Source organism: Leptidea sinapis, chromosome 1, assembly GCF_905404315.1.
Source record: "Leptidea sinapis chromosome 1, ilLepSina1.1, whole genome shotgun sequence".
Classification (NCBI taxonomy): Eukaryota; Metazoa; Arthropoda; class Insecta; order Lepidoptera; family Pieridae; genus Leptidea; species Leptidea sinapis.
The window spans coordinates 4708385-4725385 of NC_066265.1; the positions used below are offsets into that span (position 1 = coordinate 4708385).

At 34.7% G+C, this 17001-nt stretch overlaps 1 protein-coding gene across 7 annotated transcripts in view; it reads left to right on the top strand.

Annotated features, from left to right (window-relative positions):
- The first annotated feature begins 1422 nt into the window (after window positions 1-1422).
- LOC126968405 (uncharacterized) overlaps window positions 1423-17001 on the top strand; it is a 135597-nt gene continuing 120018 nt past the window's right edge. For 4 of the 7 annotated variants that reach the window (XM_050813425.1, XM_050813469.1, XM_050813458.1 and 1 more), the window contains exons 1-2: window positions 1429-1571; window positions 2320-2620. In XM_050813425.1, the coding sequence (XP_050669382.1) occupies window positions 2522-2620 (99 nt within the window). In that variant the 5' untranslated portion in view covers window positions 1429-1571; window positions 2320-2521. Of the gene's footprint in view, window positions 1631-2319; window positions 2621-17001 lie in introns of all 7 variants that reach the window. The other 3 variants (XM_050813450.1, XM_050813441.1, XM_050813433.1) reach the window with 3 other exon arrangements.

Below are 17001 nucleotides of genomic sequence, written 5' to 3' on the forward strand. Positions count from 1 at the left end.
CTTATTTATTCTGATAATTTTACATTGTATATTACAGTGACTTTTCTATATCTTAATATATATAAATAAAGTGACACGTTGTTTGTCCGCGATGGAATCCTAAACTAATGAACGGATTTAAATAGGGATTACTTCATGGAGTGCAGTTTAGTCCAACATGAGAGATAGGATTGTTTTTATTTTGATTTGGGACCCATAATTATTTTTATTTCCAATATTTGTTTTGTATGGACATATTTTCTGTGAGAAAATTTATTGACGCACGGTTTGACAGTTCTGCTGTTTAGCAATTTATAACAACAGGGAATATATTTTATGAAATAATTCTTGATGTAATGAAATATTATTGACAAATTCATAAAAAAACAGTATTTTTTATAATATTCTGTTCCATCCGCAATAGGGTTGCAACATGGCAATTGAAAATAATAATCAATGTAGTACGATAAAATCAATAGATCTGAGAATCGGTCGTAATTTATTTTTTATACCCCAAAAATTCCCCTCGACGCACGGTTTGACAGTTCTGCTGTTTAGCAATTTATAACAACAGGGAACATATTTTACGAAATAATTCTTGATGTAATGAAATATTATTGACAAATTCATAAAAAAACAGTATTTTATTTATTTTGCACAGAACAACGTCTGTCGGGTCAGCTACTATATTATAAATTAGGAAATATATAAGTATTAAATTATATGTATTTCTGTTACCTGGGTACATTTTTGAAGTGAAAACTTCTTTAGCGGCGTGGAGCACTTTACTTGGGATACGTTTAAATCGCGCCAGGACACGTGACCTGATCGAAAATTCTGAAGTGTTAAATTTTTCATGAAATGAAAATTTGGTTTTATGTGTACGATAGCGCAATCAATGAATAATGTATTTAACCACATTAATGCTAGTACATTTATTCTTTTCAATAAAGCAATTCGTGCGAAATTATTCCCTAACCATTCCAAAATATTCAAAAATGCACAACGTTGTACAAATTTTCACGTCTGCCGACACTGCCGGACTGCAACCTGTATTTTTTTTGTAAGTAATACTATGCCATCTAATTTTACTATCTAATTACATATATTCTTATCTCTGATCGAAATTTCCGTATAAGTTTCAAGCTTTTAATGCGATACATATACAAAAAACCTACCCACTAAAATAGTGAACTTTGACTAGAAGCTGGCGAATACACGAAACGTGCGAGCCAAGATCTTCTTAATAGGAGTAGAAAGAAAAAAAAATTATACTAAACGTTATTGGTATTAGAAGTTATCGATAATATTGTTCTGGATTATGGAACAGTGGTCATAACGACAGCTGACTACAGAGCGGCAAGGTGCTAAGAGGCAACGAACTGCAATACAAGTAATACAACCATGATCAAAGCCTCAGTATTAAATACTCCTTAGTCGCGCGGAAGGCGCAGCGCCGTTGACGCGCATGCGCATTTGTTCCGAACCAACGTGCCCAAGAGTGTGTAACAATGTTTGACAGTGTTGTTTACATTTTGCTGTTGCCGCCAAATTATTAGATTTGTTAGTTTTTCTTAATTAACTAAGACTTAGTGAGTAATACAAATCCTCAAAGAATTCGATGTAAATATTTTTAAGGATTTAAACATGAGTAATCTATATTGTACCTATTATAAATTCAGATTAGATTAGATTGCTAGGTACTAATTAAAAAAATGTAAGCACTGGACATATTATTAATCGTATCAATAGATAATTGCGTTTTAGAATTAAATTAATTTATATTTTTTTAAACAAGCACATATTATTATTTTATACATAAATTACAGTCCTGACAAGCAATGTGGGCGTTGACTAAATAACTTAGTCATCAAGCAAAATAGCCTTCGAAATTTTATTATTAAATATATGATTAATTTTATTATACTGATATATTTAGATATGAATGCGCGTTTACCATTCATAAAATTATATTAATAAATTTTATTTAGACTTGCTCTTCTTTCATTTTAATATGTTATTTAATGGAACACAACAACGATACTAAGATTGTGTTTATTTCCATTAGCGTAGTTGTCACTTTTAAGTATACTCACACTTGATCGCCAATTAATTAAGTTGACCAAACTTCGTTTAAAAACAACAATAGATCTTATATAATTTATACGTCTAGATCAAACGTAATAAGAACGTCGAAAAAAATTGAGTTTAGAATTAACCTCTTTATTGAGCAATGCACGCACACTAACACAAAGTGATGAACAAATCGTGAGTGTAAGACGTAGCTTGTCACGCACACTAAAATATTAAACGTGCCCTGTTTTTATCGGTTGTCTAAAGCAAGAATCTCTATGAAGACGTATAAATTATCATAACAATAGATAATGATAAAAATATATTTTAGGACTGTAACAATGAGTAATTATAATCTCTGCGCTTTGTAAATTTAAATGCTAATTAATTCGTAGCATGTAGTGATTCAAGGCGACAGTTTCCGTGTGTGTGACTGTAGTGTGTTGGGTGTGTGATAAGTGACGATCATATGGGGCAATGTGTGTCCCGGGATGGTCCGGGATCGTATGCGTTTGCGAGGCACTATGATGCAGAAAGCCTTGCGAGTTACGTCAGTACCACCAGGAGGGTAAGTGATAAGTTAACTTTTTTTATTGTGAACAAAAAAAACTTGGACAATTAAGTTAACCGTTTGAGAGAAAATGCCGAAACTGTAAATATAGATGTGAAGGAGTGGCAATGAGTTTCTTGTCACTTCTTCTCATTAAAGCTCAACTTCTCCGAAGTGGTGCTACAACCTTTGACATTCATAAGTGTCATGTTGACTAAGTGAATAAATAATTTTTCTTTATTTATTGTAGGTTTCATTAAATACCATATTGATTATGTGTATTATGTGATTTAATACCAGACTCATCAGATGTAGCATCTGCCCATTACAGTTGCAATATTATCTGAATCGTAACGCATCACAAAATGACAAAAGCGTAGCGTATCGCGGTATTATACTACATACATAACAGCTTAACCCAACCATGCTGTTGCTCTTTTATCTAATATATAAAATTATCATGTCCCGGTGTTTATAAAATTCTTAGCATCTCTCCGCTACCAACTGGCGCCAATTCTGTTTCATTGTCTCGTGTATGAAAAATCTGAAAATGATTAGGTTTTACAGTTTTGCGGTGTAAATAAGTGTCAATTATCACTAGGTAACGATACGTTTATTGTGCGCGTTCTTCTATGCCGTTTCTTATTCACCAGCAATGACATTCCGTACACAAAATACAATATTGTTAATCATTGTTCACTGGGCATTTAAAAAAAGAGCTACTCTATAGTTTTCATTTCTGACTGTGTGCTTGTCGCGTCCTTTCATCTCTCTCATTCTGACAAGCGGGAGAGAAAGGGATGTGAATACTTGTTAATAATTGAACCATATTTAATGAAAAACAATTAATTTGCCAACCTATCATACATAAAATAAACTTATCGGTGATAAGTCTCCAGTCAATATCTTTTTTTTGCGTAGTAAACGTATTAATTGAGCACTTTTTTGAAGCACACTCAGACTTGGTGATTGACACACAGATGACACACGACTAAGGAGAAAAGTGTGCTTACATTGTCTTTAAGCACACTTTTGCCGTTACGTATGGTAAAAGCTGTAGTCATATAGCAGCGCAAAATACAGAAGTTTTTCCATTCAAATCGTGGATATAGATTGAATGGTAGCACGTGATGACGGTAGCGCGTCATTACAAAGCTGATTTGTTCGATGTGCTCTGCATCGGAAATTAACGCTGCGTGATGTGCGCAGTTGTAAATATTTATAGTTGCGTTATCGTATGGCTGTATTTTCACATGAATAAATATATGGAACGCCGCTCGTGTGGTTTTGGTTTGTTTGGTTATTTTCGCATTTAATCACTTCATCGAGCCCATGCACTTCCATAATTATCTTTATATTATACAAAAATTTCGTGTCACGTTTTTTGTCCACGATGAAATCCTAAACTACCAGAACCGATTTCAAGCAATTGTTGCATATTGTTTGTAGTTTGATCCAAACTGACATAGGATAGATTTTAGTCTGATTCGTGCGTGACCTTTAATATTTTTTTATTTCAAATTATAAAAATTATAAATTTTTGACGTAAAATTTGACAGTTGTCCTATGTAATTATTTCATTACTTAGTATTTACATCCTCTTTGTTCATTACAAGAACAGGGAAAAACTTGATAATAATTATAGCTTCTACAAATTCGTACTTAGCGAAAAATTCGTATTTAATATACTAAATATCGTGGAGAAGAATAAAGCGTGGAAGGAAGTAAGGACAGAAGGCGTAAGAGATAGAAGAAGAGCATCTCTGACGGAGATACAGCAAAATAGAAAAGGAAAGCGTATTGTTCAGCAAAATGTATTGTTCTTCTCTCTCGTTTTGTTTGTCTTCTCGCTAGTATATTGTAAGTCTATGGTTTCGCCATTCATCCGTTGGTTTCAGTTATTTTGTTAATTAGGTTATTGTATAAATACCCATAATAACATTTTTTTTTTCGAACAAACATTAACAAAATATTTTGTAGCTATTTAGGTATTTCCCATTTTTTCTTTAAACCTACGCAGTTTTAGACTTTTTAAAATTTTATTTTATTCTTTATTAAGTTTAGTGGCCCGGCCTAATAAATATGTATATCTCTATCTCTTTTGTTCATCATTATTATCATATACCGACCTTTGTCCAGCAGTGAATGCCTTCCCATCGGTCCGTCTTGTTGGGGAGCCTACCAACACGACGACGTCTTCCAATACATGGTCGACATTCAAGGACTTTACTGCCCCAACGGCCATCTGTCCGTCGAACTATGAGCCTGCCTACTGCCACTTCAATTCCGCAATCACTCAGGTTATGTCGGTGACTTTGGTTCTCCTCCTTCTTTGGTTATGCAACAGTAATTAAATTCTCAATATTCGAAACTTTATATCAAAATTTATTTTGTATTTTCATAAAAGTTACGAAATTCTCCCACGGTCGGCTGCACATTTTAATTAAATGATTACAATTATATTAATTAAATCATTCAAAGTCAGTGTGGATCTATTATAAATGAATTTTGTTTAATTCAATTAATATTTGATTATTTTTTTAATTATTTCTGTGATCGGCCCTGACTAAACAAATCGAAATTAGAACGGAATAATCAAATCAATATCACTTGATTCATTTAGGTCAAAGAAATCATACTTACGAATGTCAAAAGATATTCTTTTAACCCATTTGCCACCACTTAAGAAAAGGTTAAGCTTTATCATGGAGTGCATGATTAACCGCCAGCTCTTGGTATACCTAGAAGGTCACTAGTTGATCAACGACCGACAGTTCGTCTGTCGCCATGGTCGGTCGGCAGGCGATCTTCTAGTATACCTAACACAATATAGATGGGCAGAGGCAATCGAAAGCAAGGAGAAAGGCTTGGCAGTTACCCTGCATGAAGGATGAAGTCCTTTGATTGTGTATAGCACAAGGCGCTCCTCTCGAAATTTCAATCATTTGGGCTTCCCGCGAGCTTCTGCAAGTGGACCTCCAGCTTCCTCACTCGGCGTATCATACAGGTCGTTGTCGGCAGTTATTGCTCGAACCCGAAGCCCGTGAACGCCTGAGTACCCCAAGGCTGTATGCTATCTCCCATGTGGTTTCTTCTGTATGTCAATGATATGTTGGACACCTCCACCATACATTGATATGCAGACGACAGTACTAGTGATACACGGGCCATGCAGGTTTCTCTCGGGAAATCATAAACCAGTGGAAGAAACTTGTGTCTTCTATCGAGTCCTCTTTCGAGAAGGTCGTGGAATGGGGTAAATTGAACCCTGGCCAATTTAACCCCCAGAAGACTGAAGTTTGCGCATTTGCGCGTTCTCCACAGTGCGGTTTTCAAGGAGCTTTCTTCCATGTACTACAAAGCTGTGGAATGAACTTCATTGTGCGGTGTTTCCGGGATGATACGACGTGGGTACCTTCAAAAAAAGCGCGTACACCTTCCTTAAAGGCCGGCAACGCTCCTGTGATTCCTCTGGTATTGCAAGAGAATGTAGGCGGTGGTGATCACTTAACAGCAGTTGACCCGTACGCTCGTTTGTCCTCCTTTTCTTTAAAAAAATGCCACACAAGCCATATCCCTACGACCGAGGTTGTGTATTGAGCAAGGGGGAACACACTTTGAGCCGTTTCTGTAAATTCGACGTTTATTATGAAAAAGTGAGTGTTCGTTTTGGTTGTTTCGTTAGGTTAGGTCTTTAAAATTTTTTGTCATTCCACGAATAATTTAGAAATGTAGGTACATTCTGCGCTGCTGCATTTGGGCATTGCGGGTAGTTTTGTAACATCCTCCATGACGTTGGCAACGCATTAACTGATCAATAAAATAATATTTCTGACACACATTTATAAGTTGCACATGACTGGCTTGAAATTATAAAACAAGCTACAAATCACTTTAAAAAATGAATGGTACAAATGCGTTCAAAGGTTAAAAGAGCATTAGAAATAACATTAACATATCCCATTATTGTTTACTCTACAACGCATCCATTTGTAGCCATGTGAAACTTTCGCTTTTGTGGTATTAATTTAGCTTTGTAGATATGCGATCTCGTTCTCTTGTGTGTTGTAAAAAGTAAAATGGTTTGTGGTTGAGCTGATCTTGTTACGCATTGTTACTTTCGCGAGTAATAAAATACTGTTGGGAGACAAAATGAAACTGTGTGGTAAAGGTTACGTTCTCACGTTTTCAAAGTGATTTGGTTAACTTTGATCATTTTCAAGAGAGGCTTCTTTTAAGGCCCTAGCCACGAACACACAGAAGAGCGTTTGAGCAGACTTTTTCAGACTAGCGACGATAATCTGTTTGTCTATTGACAAAGGCCTCTTCTAAGTTCTTCCATTATTTTATTTCTCAAGACCATCTTTTGCATGTTATCCTTCTTAGTGCATATTCCGATCTTTAGCCTTCCGATTTTCCTTTTATGGTTTATGGATACTATTGGTTTGGATCTATTTACAAAGTTTATACGATTCTTATTTTATTTGCTAGCATACCGCGCATTTGATTTCTGTTTTAAGTAAAATACTGTCTACTCAGTATAGGTCGTGAAAGCTCGATGCTGAAAGAGAGGTGACTTTTCCGCCTTCCTTGAAAGATAATGCCATTGTGCAAAAAATGCAAATGATTAAAGATATTGACCATAAATATATAATTTTGGACAATGTATCAAAGAGTCGGTTAATACGTGCTCTTATTTTACCAATTTTGCAATATGGGGTGGAAACGTGGATGATACGAGCTCGAGAAAGAGAAACAATAGACTTATTTTTGATGTGGTGCTTGATGCGCATGTTACGGATAACTTGGACAGACGAGCGCAGAAATACGTAGATTCATTCGCAGCTCCTTGTCCGAACCAGTCACTCTTGAAAAGCTGAACGTAGTTGGAAACAATGAAGGCAAATGCATCTGACGCGGACGGTCCCCTACCAGATCAAGTGAAAGGCCCACCCTCGACTAAGTTCTGCTCGGTTGTTAAAGATGCAATGGACAGGCGCCGATGAAGGCAGATCAGAAGATGCATCACAGTATCAGCACCAGCCGATGATAACCACGCGCGACTCTCAGTCATTAGGGAACGACTGCAGAGAAAGAGCAAAGTTATTGGAATATTGCTAAGTAGATATTAGAATATAATCGAGGATTGCTCCACAAGCTACTATTATATACCTTTCACTACTAGCCATAATTCACTCGATGTAAGAAAAATATAAAAGTTATTTTATGGAGTAGCAAGACAAACGCGCTTGTGGATCACGCGATAACAAATGATTATCGCTGCCGATATTCTATTATAATACCTGAGAAGTTACTACAGCTTTTAATACCCGCAATAGAAAGAAAGAAACACGACAGGGTTACTATAACATAAATGACTTACTTAATGATACCACAGATTGGGAACGGAGCGTCCGCCCTTAGTAAAAATAATAATTATTGCACAAAATGATATATTTGTAACAATATTTTATTAAAAATTGCGTCCATTCTTCTCTTCTCTTCCTATAAGGAATACTTTTTCGAATGGGTGGTAGTTTTTGACTTTGAATAAGTGATTTTAAATTTTATTTTGAATATTTGAATTTGCAGAATTTACTAGAAAAACGTGTTCCACGGGTGCATGTAGGTATTACAGGTACTTGCACAAATATTCATAATTTCCAGAACTCTACGTCTTCTGTGCGCACGAATTTTCCTGAAAACGTCCTCGATGTGAACCGAACCTTTACTGAGGAATGTACGGATTGGGCAACTTCGCACACAAGGTCTTCATCACGATATTTTCCTTCACGTAATAGCATCCGTGGTTGTATATATGAATTGGAAATCACATTGCTACCTAGTTACGTGGCGAAGATCGAACCAGCGCATACTGAAAGAAAGATCTACTGTACCTTTTTTATCAAGGCACTGCGGTACTGGAAATCTCAGGAACAAGATCAAATCGTAGAAAACAACTTTCTGATCACGCTCTTGGTGAAGGTCCCCCAAAAACACGATTCGCAAATATTAGTACTCTAGGTATCTGCGTATTTGTTTTGTATTTAAATTTCACATGGGCAAATTCGGGACGTGTCTTAGTATAGTATAAATTGCTTGGAGTAAATTACAATGTCTTCTAAAAGGTATTATTCGTTTCACGATATCCTTAGTGGTCGTAGCGGAGAGTCGTGACTGCCATTCACGACGATTTGTCTAATCGTCTATAAGCTTTTTGTCTTCGCTTTTTACAATGTTCTTTTATCCGTTACAAACAATAGATTCTAGACCGTCAAGCCAAATAGTTACCTTTTTTTGGTTCGTAACTTTCAGTCATTCTTGAGACAGTAACTGGAGTTTGATAAGATGTCGTTTTGTGCATTTATATCAATTAAGCTTAGTGGATAGATGGGTCATTGTGCGAAATATGTTGGAAATTACTCCAGCTAACCAATCTTTTAGTTTTCGAAGTGTCATGGGGCTGCCAAATATTTTGGTAATGTGGCTTTGTGTTCATCGATGCTCTATTCTGGAAGAGGTGGACAGACGATCGCTTTTATTGAAAGTGCAAATGTTAATAGGTTTGTTGTACTTGGAATAAGATTCAAAGTTAAATGTGTCCCAAATTAACGAAAATTAGAAATTAGTAGTCTAAGTTGCAAGTTGCAACAATACTTATGGCCACTTATTATTTTGTCGGCCGTACAAATAAACTTGGTATAAAGTTATACCTGATCATAAACCAAGAATAGGTATACAAAATGTTAACTATATCATTGACAAGTCAGTCAGCCTTGCAGTGTCAGGCAGCCTTGCAAATAAACGCGGGAAACATTATACGTCATAATCGTCCGAATAAACCAATTATTATCAAAAATGTATGTTTGTAAATATATTGCATATTCTTGGTTTGTTCTCGGACATAATTTTATACCAAGTTTATTTGTAAGACCCAAAGTGTTTAATTAGTTTTGTAGGTTATTCTGCTGTTACACAAAGTCGTTTCACTAATTAAATAAAAAAGTCTGTATTTTTCACGAAATATAATCTGTTCTCGTTAGAAGGTGAATGTTTGAGTCACCTCAAATACAAATCAACTTAACTTTACATCTCCGTTTTCGCACTCAGTAATTGCTTGAGAACTGTAGGTAATTATTTTGTATTCATAGTTCCACTATACTAACGTACTTTACGAGTGGGTTGAACTTCATAGTGCAAGGTGATGACTATCTGTGATTGAGAGAAAGTTATTATATTCACAACCTGTAATTTGTAACCGTAGCCACATGTAATTATATACCTGTCGGCTGGTACGACATCGCAGGTACTGAGGTTACTAAAACATACGACCTAATATAAAACAAGTTTCACGACTTGATACATTTTACCTAATGCAAAACTTGATATGTTAACGGTTTTGTTTGTTTATAATCCAATTCACTAGAGACAATAACTTCCTTTTTTTCATGGAATAGGAGGACAAACGAGCGTACGGGTCACCTGGTGTTAAGTGATCACCGCCGCCTTCTCACACACAGCACATTCTCTTGCAACACCAGAGGAAGTAGTAGGTAAGGAAGGTTAAGGAAGTTCCTTACTTTTAGATTTTAATATTGTTTTGTATAACTTGCGATGAGCGATTCTCTCCTAACACAGATTATCTAAATCTACCAGGAGAGTTTCATATGTGATTGTAAATGACTGTGTACAATTAAAGAAATTTTGATTTAATTTTTGATTTGAGTTTTCTTTAGTGTTTATTCCGCCAATATTTGTCTTTAAACAATTCGACACGTGTTTTGCCTCTACACGTCTGACACGTCTCGTGCTTTGCATTTTTGCGAGACAACACGTCCTGAGGATGCCTCGTGTAGAGGCGAAACACGTGTCGAATTGTTTAAAGACAAATATTGGCGGAATTAACACTAAAGAAAACTCAATACACTTGGAAAATTATGGATTTCCGCAAAGTAAAGCCTACTTTAATAGATTTGATTTTTGTTATGACAGTATAATAACCATTAACTAGACGTCATTGGGTGTGAGGGATATTCAATAATCTAAGCTAAATCATGCTATACTGGCGAAAGCAATTATAAATACAATTTTTATAAGCAAGTTTACATTCGCTCTGCCCAGCAAATAATAATAATCACTATAATTCATATATTCGTATTTTTTTTTTATTAATAATAAAGTTTTCATTCATTCATTCAAAATCTTTCAGTACCTACATAAAAACAAGTCAACGATTTATCACAGGTTTGGCCCTCTTCGAATCGTGTTTCTTGTAATTCTTCATACAAAATGTTATTTTAAGCGGTAATTTTTTCATACAATGTGTTTTTTACTAAGATCAGTGTCATCATTATTACTAACCAGAGAAACATAGGTCTCTGTTTTGTTTTCTAGTGGACTTTTACAAAAGTACTAGAAACGGTTAGTCATAATATAAGCCGCAAATAGTAGCCTAGTATAAAATTCGGACAATAATAAACAGAGAAATAAAAAAATCATTACAGAAGATTTCTAGCCTATACAGTTTAAAAAAATTTGTAACGGTTGGTTAAGTTTTAGAGTAGGAAATTATCGAGGACAAAACTATGTCAAGTACATTTATGAAAATTTAATATACGTTCACAAAAATCGTCACCTTATAATTATAATAAAGTCTAGATTGTGATTATTTTATAGAGATAGAAATGACTGTACAATATTGTATATTTTTATTGAAAAGAGCGCAAAAAAAGAATGCTGGGAGAGTTTCTTGCGCCTCTTCTTTTCTCTCAGAGCGCCATTTGTTTCCGAAGCGGTAGTAGTATCTAATAGTTATTAGAAATGACATCAAAAAGAATTCTAAAGGAATCAATTTTGAGAAAATAAATGCCGTTTTATGCCTTTTTTATGATTTTTTTAGCTTTTTATAATACTTTTTGATTATAATTCTTTGTGAGTGCTACAGTTGTTACCGCAGTGATTTTAGTGTCATCCGCGTTAGCTCGAGAGAAATATTGGTTTAGAATTCTTAAATCTAAGAACGTAATCTGATGCTACCTATTAAGTTCAGCAATCAAGAATTCCTACTACAGAAGTTAAGGAATGTCATCATGCTACAACAAAATATCATAGAATATAAGTTGAAGAAAAGACTGTGTCATCAGTGATCTGGAAAAAAAATCTTTAAGGCTATGTATATATACCCAGTTAGGCTACAAGTCCTGTTACTTAATTTATATTGCTAATTTTAGCATAGAAATTGCAAAAACTTTAGTTTATACGCCATAACAATGACGTCAAAATCACTAGATCTTTCATACCATTACCAAAATAGGAAGTGCCGTTTGGCACACTACGACCTGACCAAGTTCTGACTCTCATGTTGTTTATAAGATTGTTTATTTTGCATGGTGTTATAACTTGTTTCAATAGTTTTCTTATATATTCTCTCATATCATCTTAAATATAAGCAATCTATTAATGCACGTAAAATAAATGCGATAAAAAAAACGCCGCGCGCGCGGCAAGATGGCGCCAAACTATGCCATCCCGCGGCGCGGGGGCACTTGCCGATTGTGGAAGGATACATATAAATGAGTATATAACGTCATTGGACAAAAAGTAAAAAAAGTCTTCAGAACTTTTTTCTTACTGTCCGTAATAATATATACTTAAAATACTTATTTTGTAAAATTGCATTATCGGAATGTAATTACGTTGTCAATAACAGTTACCTTAAATGCTGATAAAAAGTAAACTCGAAACTCAAGATGGCCGAATGAGGACTAGAATGAAAAGGGCTTTATTACGTTCATAACTTTCGAACACTCCTTTCACTGGACAATCCCTGAGATTGTGAAAGATATCGATATATATTGCAAATGAAAGAGCATCTTAGCTTGTTATCAATTACAGGTTTAGTTTGCTTTACCTTTGTACTTCCGCAATTTTGACTTACTCGTGTAAGACATTGACTATTTGACGTTTGACTGTGTTTGTTGCATCATTTTACATTTTACATATAATATTGTAATTGAAATGATCTGTAAATCTTGATTTATTGACATTCATAAGTGTCATTTCCGTGACCTACGTGTATAAACTGATTTTGATTTGATTTGATTTGATTTAGGTTGTGTTTTAGTTATTTATTTATTATTTACGAGATTCTCCTCGCAGCTTCATCTATGTGGGTTAAAACCAAGTCTACCTATAATATTATATAATAATTTTTTTTTACAAGTAAATACCGAAAAGGTACTTAGTATACTCATAGACTAGTAAAAAAAGAAGGACTCCGCGCCGTGATATTAGCAAGTGAAGCACCTTGATGCTAGTGTGTGTTGCGCACACATACGGGGTATGGTACAAAAATTTTTCTCCCTTAAATAATCATATATCCACAAATACTTTTATAGTATTGTTTTTACACTTTTTCACAACGCACGACGGCATTTTTAAAATATTTTATTGCGACGCAAACTGATCTGTCACAGACGATTGCAAATCTCATAATGGCGGCCGATCGGCTTGTATTGTATGCATGTGGCTATGTATTTACACGTTTACCGGCTTGTTTTGGTGCCTCATTGATATGTAAGGTAACACGGAGTCCTTCTCTTTTTTACTCGTCCGTGAGTATAGTACATAATATATTCGTCATTGGTTTCTCAATAGGTACGTATTGAGAAATATATTGGTCTCAGTATTTTACATTTGTCTTTGTTTATTTGTAAAATTTCTGGAATTCCATCAATTTCTCATGGATCAAATTTTTCGAACTGAATTTTTTATGAAGTTTAAATAAAACTGAAGGCGGGGAAACCAGTCATGAACGAAGTTTTTCACGCAGAGTTAATTTAATATTTTAAGAAAATTTTTTCTATATTATTAATTATATATAACATTGTAAGTAGTTAATTCAATATAACAAAGCATAACTAAAAACATTATATTCAAGTTCAAATTTCCTCAGATTTGGTCCGAGGAACTATTGATATATATATATATATCTATTATACTAGCTGACATGACAGACGTTGTTCTGTAGATAATAATAATAAAAAAATACTATTTTATAGGAATTTGCTAATTATATTTCAAAACATCAAGAATTATTTCGTAAAAAATGCTCCCTGTTGTTAAAATGAAATTGTTTCACAGCAGAACTGTCAAACCGTGCGTCACTGAATTCTCTCATAGAAAATATGTCCATACAAAACAAATATTGAAAATAAAAATAATTATGGGTCCCAAATCGAAATAAAAACTATCCTATCTCTCAAGTTGGACCAAACTGCACTACATGAAGTAATCCCCATTAAAATCCGTTCATTAGTTTAGGAATCCATCTCGGACAAACAACGTGTCACGTAATTTATATACCTATACTAGCTGACCAGACAGACGTTGTTCTGTACATACTAAATAAAATGCCGTTTTTGATGAATTTGTCAATAATTTTTCATTGTAACATAATAATATGCTCCTTGTTGTTATAATGAAATTGTTTCACAGGAGAGCTGTCAAACCGCGCGTCAAAAATACTCTCACAGAAAATATGTCCAAACAAAACAAATATTGGAAATAAAAATAATTATGGGTCCCAAATCGAAATAAAAACTATCCTATCTCTTAAGTTGGACTAAACTGCACTCCATGAAGTAATCCACATTGAAATCCGTTCATTAGTTTAGGAGTCCATTGAGGACAAACAACGTGTCACGTAATTTATATACCTATATTAAGATATTTAACTGCACTGTTTATGATAGACAATTAATATCGCATATTAATGGAGCGACCACTCTCAGGCTTTTTATTATATAATAAATTGTAACCATTGTAACCATTTAAAAAAATAAGGCCATTTCCATGAGCGCGCGTTCTTCTCAGACCTGAGCATACTTTTTCGAATGGGTCGTAGTTTTTGACTTTCAGTAAGAGATATCATATCCGATTTTGAATAAAAATATTTGAATTAGAATTTGAAATGGCAATACAGCCTGCCAACAAACAGACAGACGAAGCGACCGAAATCGGAGATTAACGAAGTTTGTCGGTGTAGCCGATTTTGATTGACAAGTCCTAAACAGTCAGCTACTAGCTAACGCACACATAGACAAATCAAAATTTGTCACGTATTATCGAGATGCCAGGTGTTCTCATCATCATCATTTCAGCCGGAAGACGTCCTCTGCTGGACAAAGGCCTCCCCCAAAGATCTCCATGACGATCGGTCCTGTGCTGCCCTCATCCAACCTATTCCGGCGAACTTAACCAGATCGGTTTATCTTGTGGAGGGCCTACCAACACTACGTCTTCCCAGGTGGTATATGCACTAATATTCTGTAACGGCCGTTTTCAATAACGAATAACGACAAGATCTTATCTATCCATAGTTATGTCCAATATAGTTATAATCCAATGGTTTATATCGATAGGTTATTGAAATGTAAGTAAGCGTAAAAGGATAGATTTGTCTACCTCTAGTTAGTTAAACTAGGGATAGATAGGTTATTGAAAACGGCCGTTAATCTATGGATTAACCGTATGCACATTTGTCTAACAAATACGACAAAAAAAATTACATCAAATTCCTTGTATTAATCACAGTTTAGTTTCTATTTCTCGAGGCCGTAGGAAGACGATTAGATTTGTCTTTGTTTACTGTCTGCTACTCGTCTTTAAATGAACACTTTAATGAGTTATACTGTTTATTTACTCAATTAAATACATAATCATAAATATAATTATTTAATTATAGTTAAATCTTAAACGGAATGCATAATATTATCTTCTCAATAACTTGGGAAAAACATCAAATCAGGTTTAGAGACGAAGAGAGACACGCGAATTAGTATAAATTGCAATTTATTTAAAGGCGCTCCCATGTCACCAATTCTTTGTAACCGACTTCAAAAAGGAGGAGGTTATCAATTCGATCTGCATTTTTTTATGTATGTACACCGATTACTCTGAGATTTATGATCCGATTTACGTAAATTTTGCCCAGCAGTTTTCATTTTATGAAAATTTTTTTTTTACCTCGATGATAGATATAATTGTTTATTGTGTACGGCTTTTTTAGGAGTTGTCATCCAGGTTGATTATATACTATAATTATTAACTAGACACTAAAAAGTAAAAAATAAAAAAAAAAAAAACTAAAAATTTCATTTGATACACCTTTAATATTAATAATAAAATACGGTTATTTGTATGAGCTACATATTGATAACTTTGTAGTCGATGCCAAGCCAAATTTAATCGTAAGTACCTACATTCTTAAATTACAGTAAGTAAGCTGTTTAGAATATTAAGTTTTATTTTGTTTAGGGCTTAGCGTAGTTTTTTTTTATTAATACTTATAATGACCATAAAACAAATGTTGAGGATAAACGCTACACTTTCAAATCTTGGCGATGATATCCAAATTTATGGCGTGGAATTCGGCGTCAGGAATCAGGTAAAACAGCTCTTTGGAACACTCCTCGTGATAAATGCGGTACACACTATGAAGCGACGTATCTGCGCAACGCCGGGTGATCAAGCCGTCCACAGAGCACAAAGGGTCCTCGACAATTCGAGCAGGATGGATAGAAGAGTCTTACGGCCGTTTCCAATATTCAGTCTATCACCTGTTGTCGCCTACTTGAGATAAAAATCGTAACTAGGTATCGTTGAATTTTCTGTCCCAATAAACTAATCGACGGTAACTCACCTTATCTGAACACGCTGTCTGTCAATGGGAGGACCCATAGCTTACCAGCGATAAAAGTTTGTATGGAAATTTCAATTCAGCGTCCCAATATAAGGCGATAAGAATGGCTTATCGGGTATATTGGGACAGCTTCAGATTATTGATAGATAATTACTGACAGTAGAAGGTAGTAATTTATCTCTGTCTGTTGATAGTCATAAAGGGAACGAACGTTAGTCATAAAGTTCCCGATCTCTCAAATTTTTACGAAGTCAAAACTCTCAAACACCACAATATTATGTCGTCTTTGTTTAGTCGGTCAAAACTCACAAACAGTACATTATGTTTGTTGCATTTCAATCTAGAGGCATCTACTACATGCTCCAAAGTGAATTGCAGCACAATTTTGTAATTTCCAACAAATTACGAGAATGTTGTCTAGATCGTAACAGAATAAAGCTAGCGGAAATGATGAGAGGCAAGAGTGTGTTGACCGGGAACTGAGATATTTCATTATTATTTTCTAATCAAGAGTATTTTCTACTAGCTCTACCCGCGACTTCGTTCACGCAATTTAAGGTGCATTTGTATCAATTCTTAATTTATATGTTAACAAGCTTTGCAAACAAGGAGAACCATAGCTATTCTGGTTCACAAACAAAAGTCGATAGTCCACAGAGCTCAACTCTGATACCCTGTGCAGATGTGCATTTTTTTT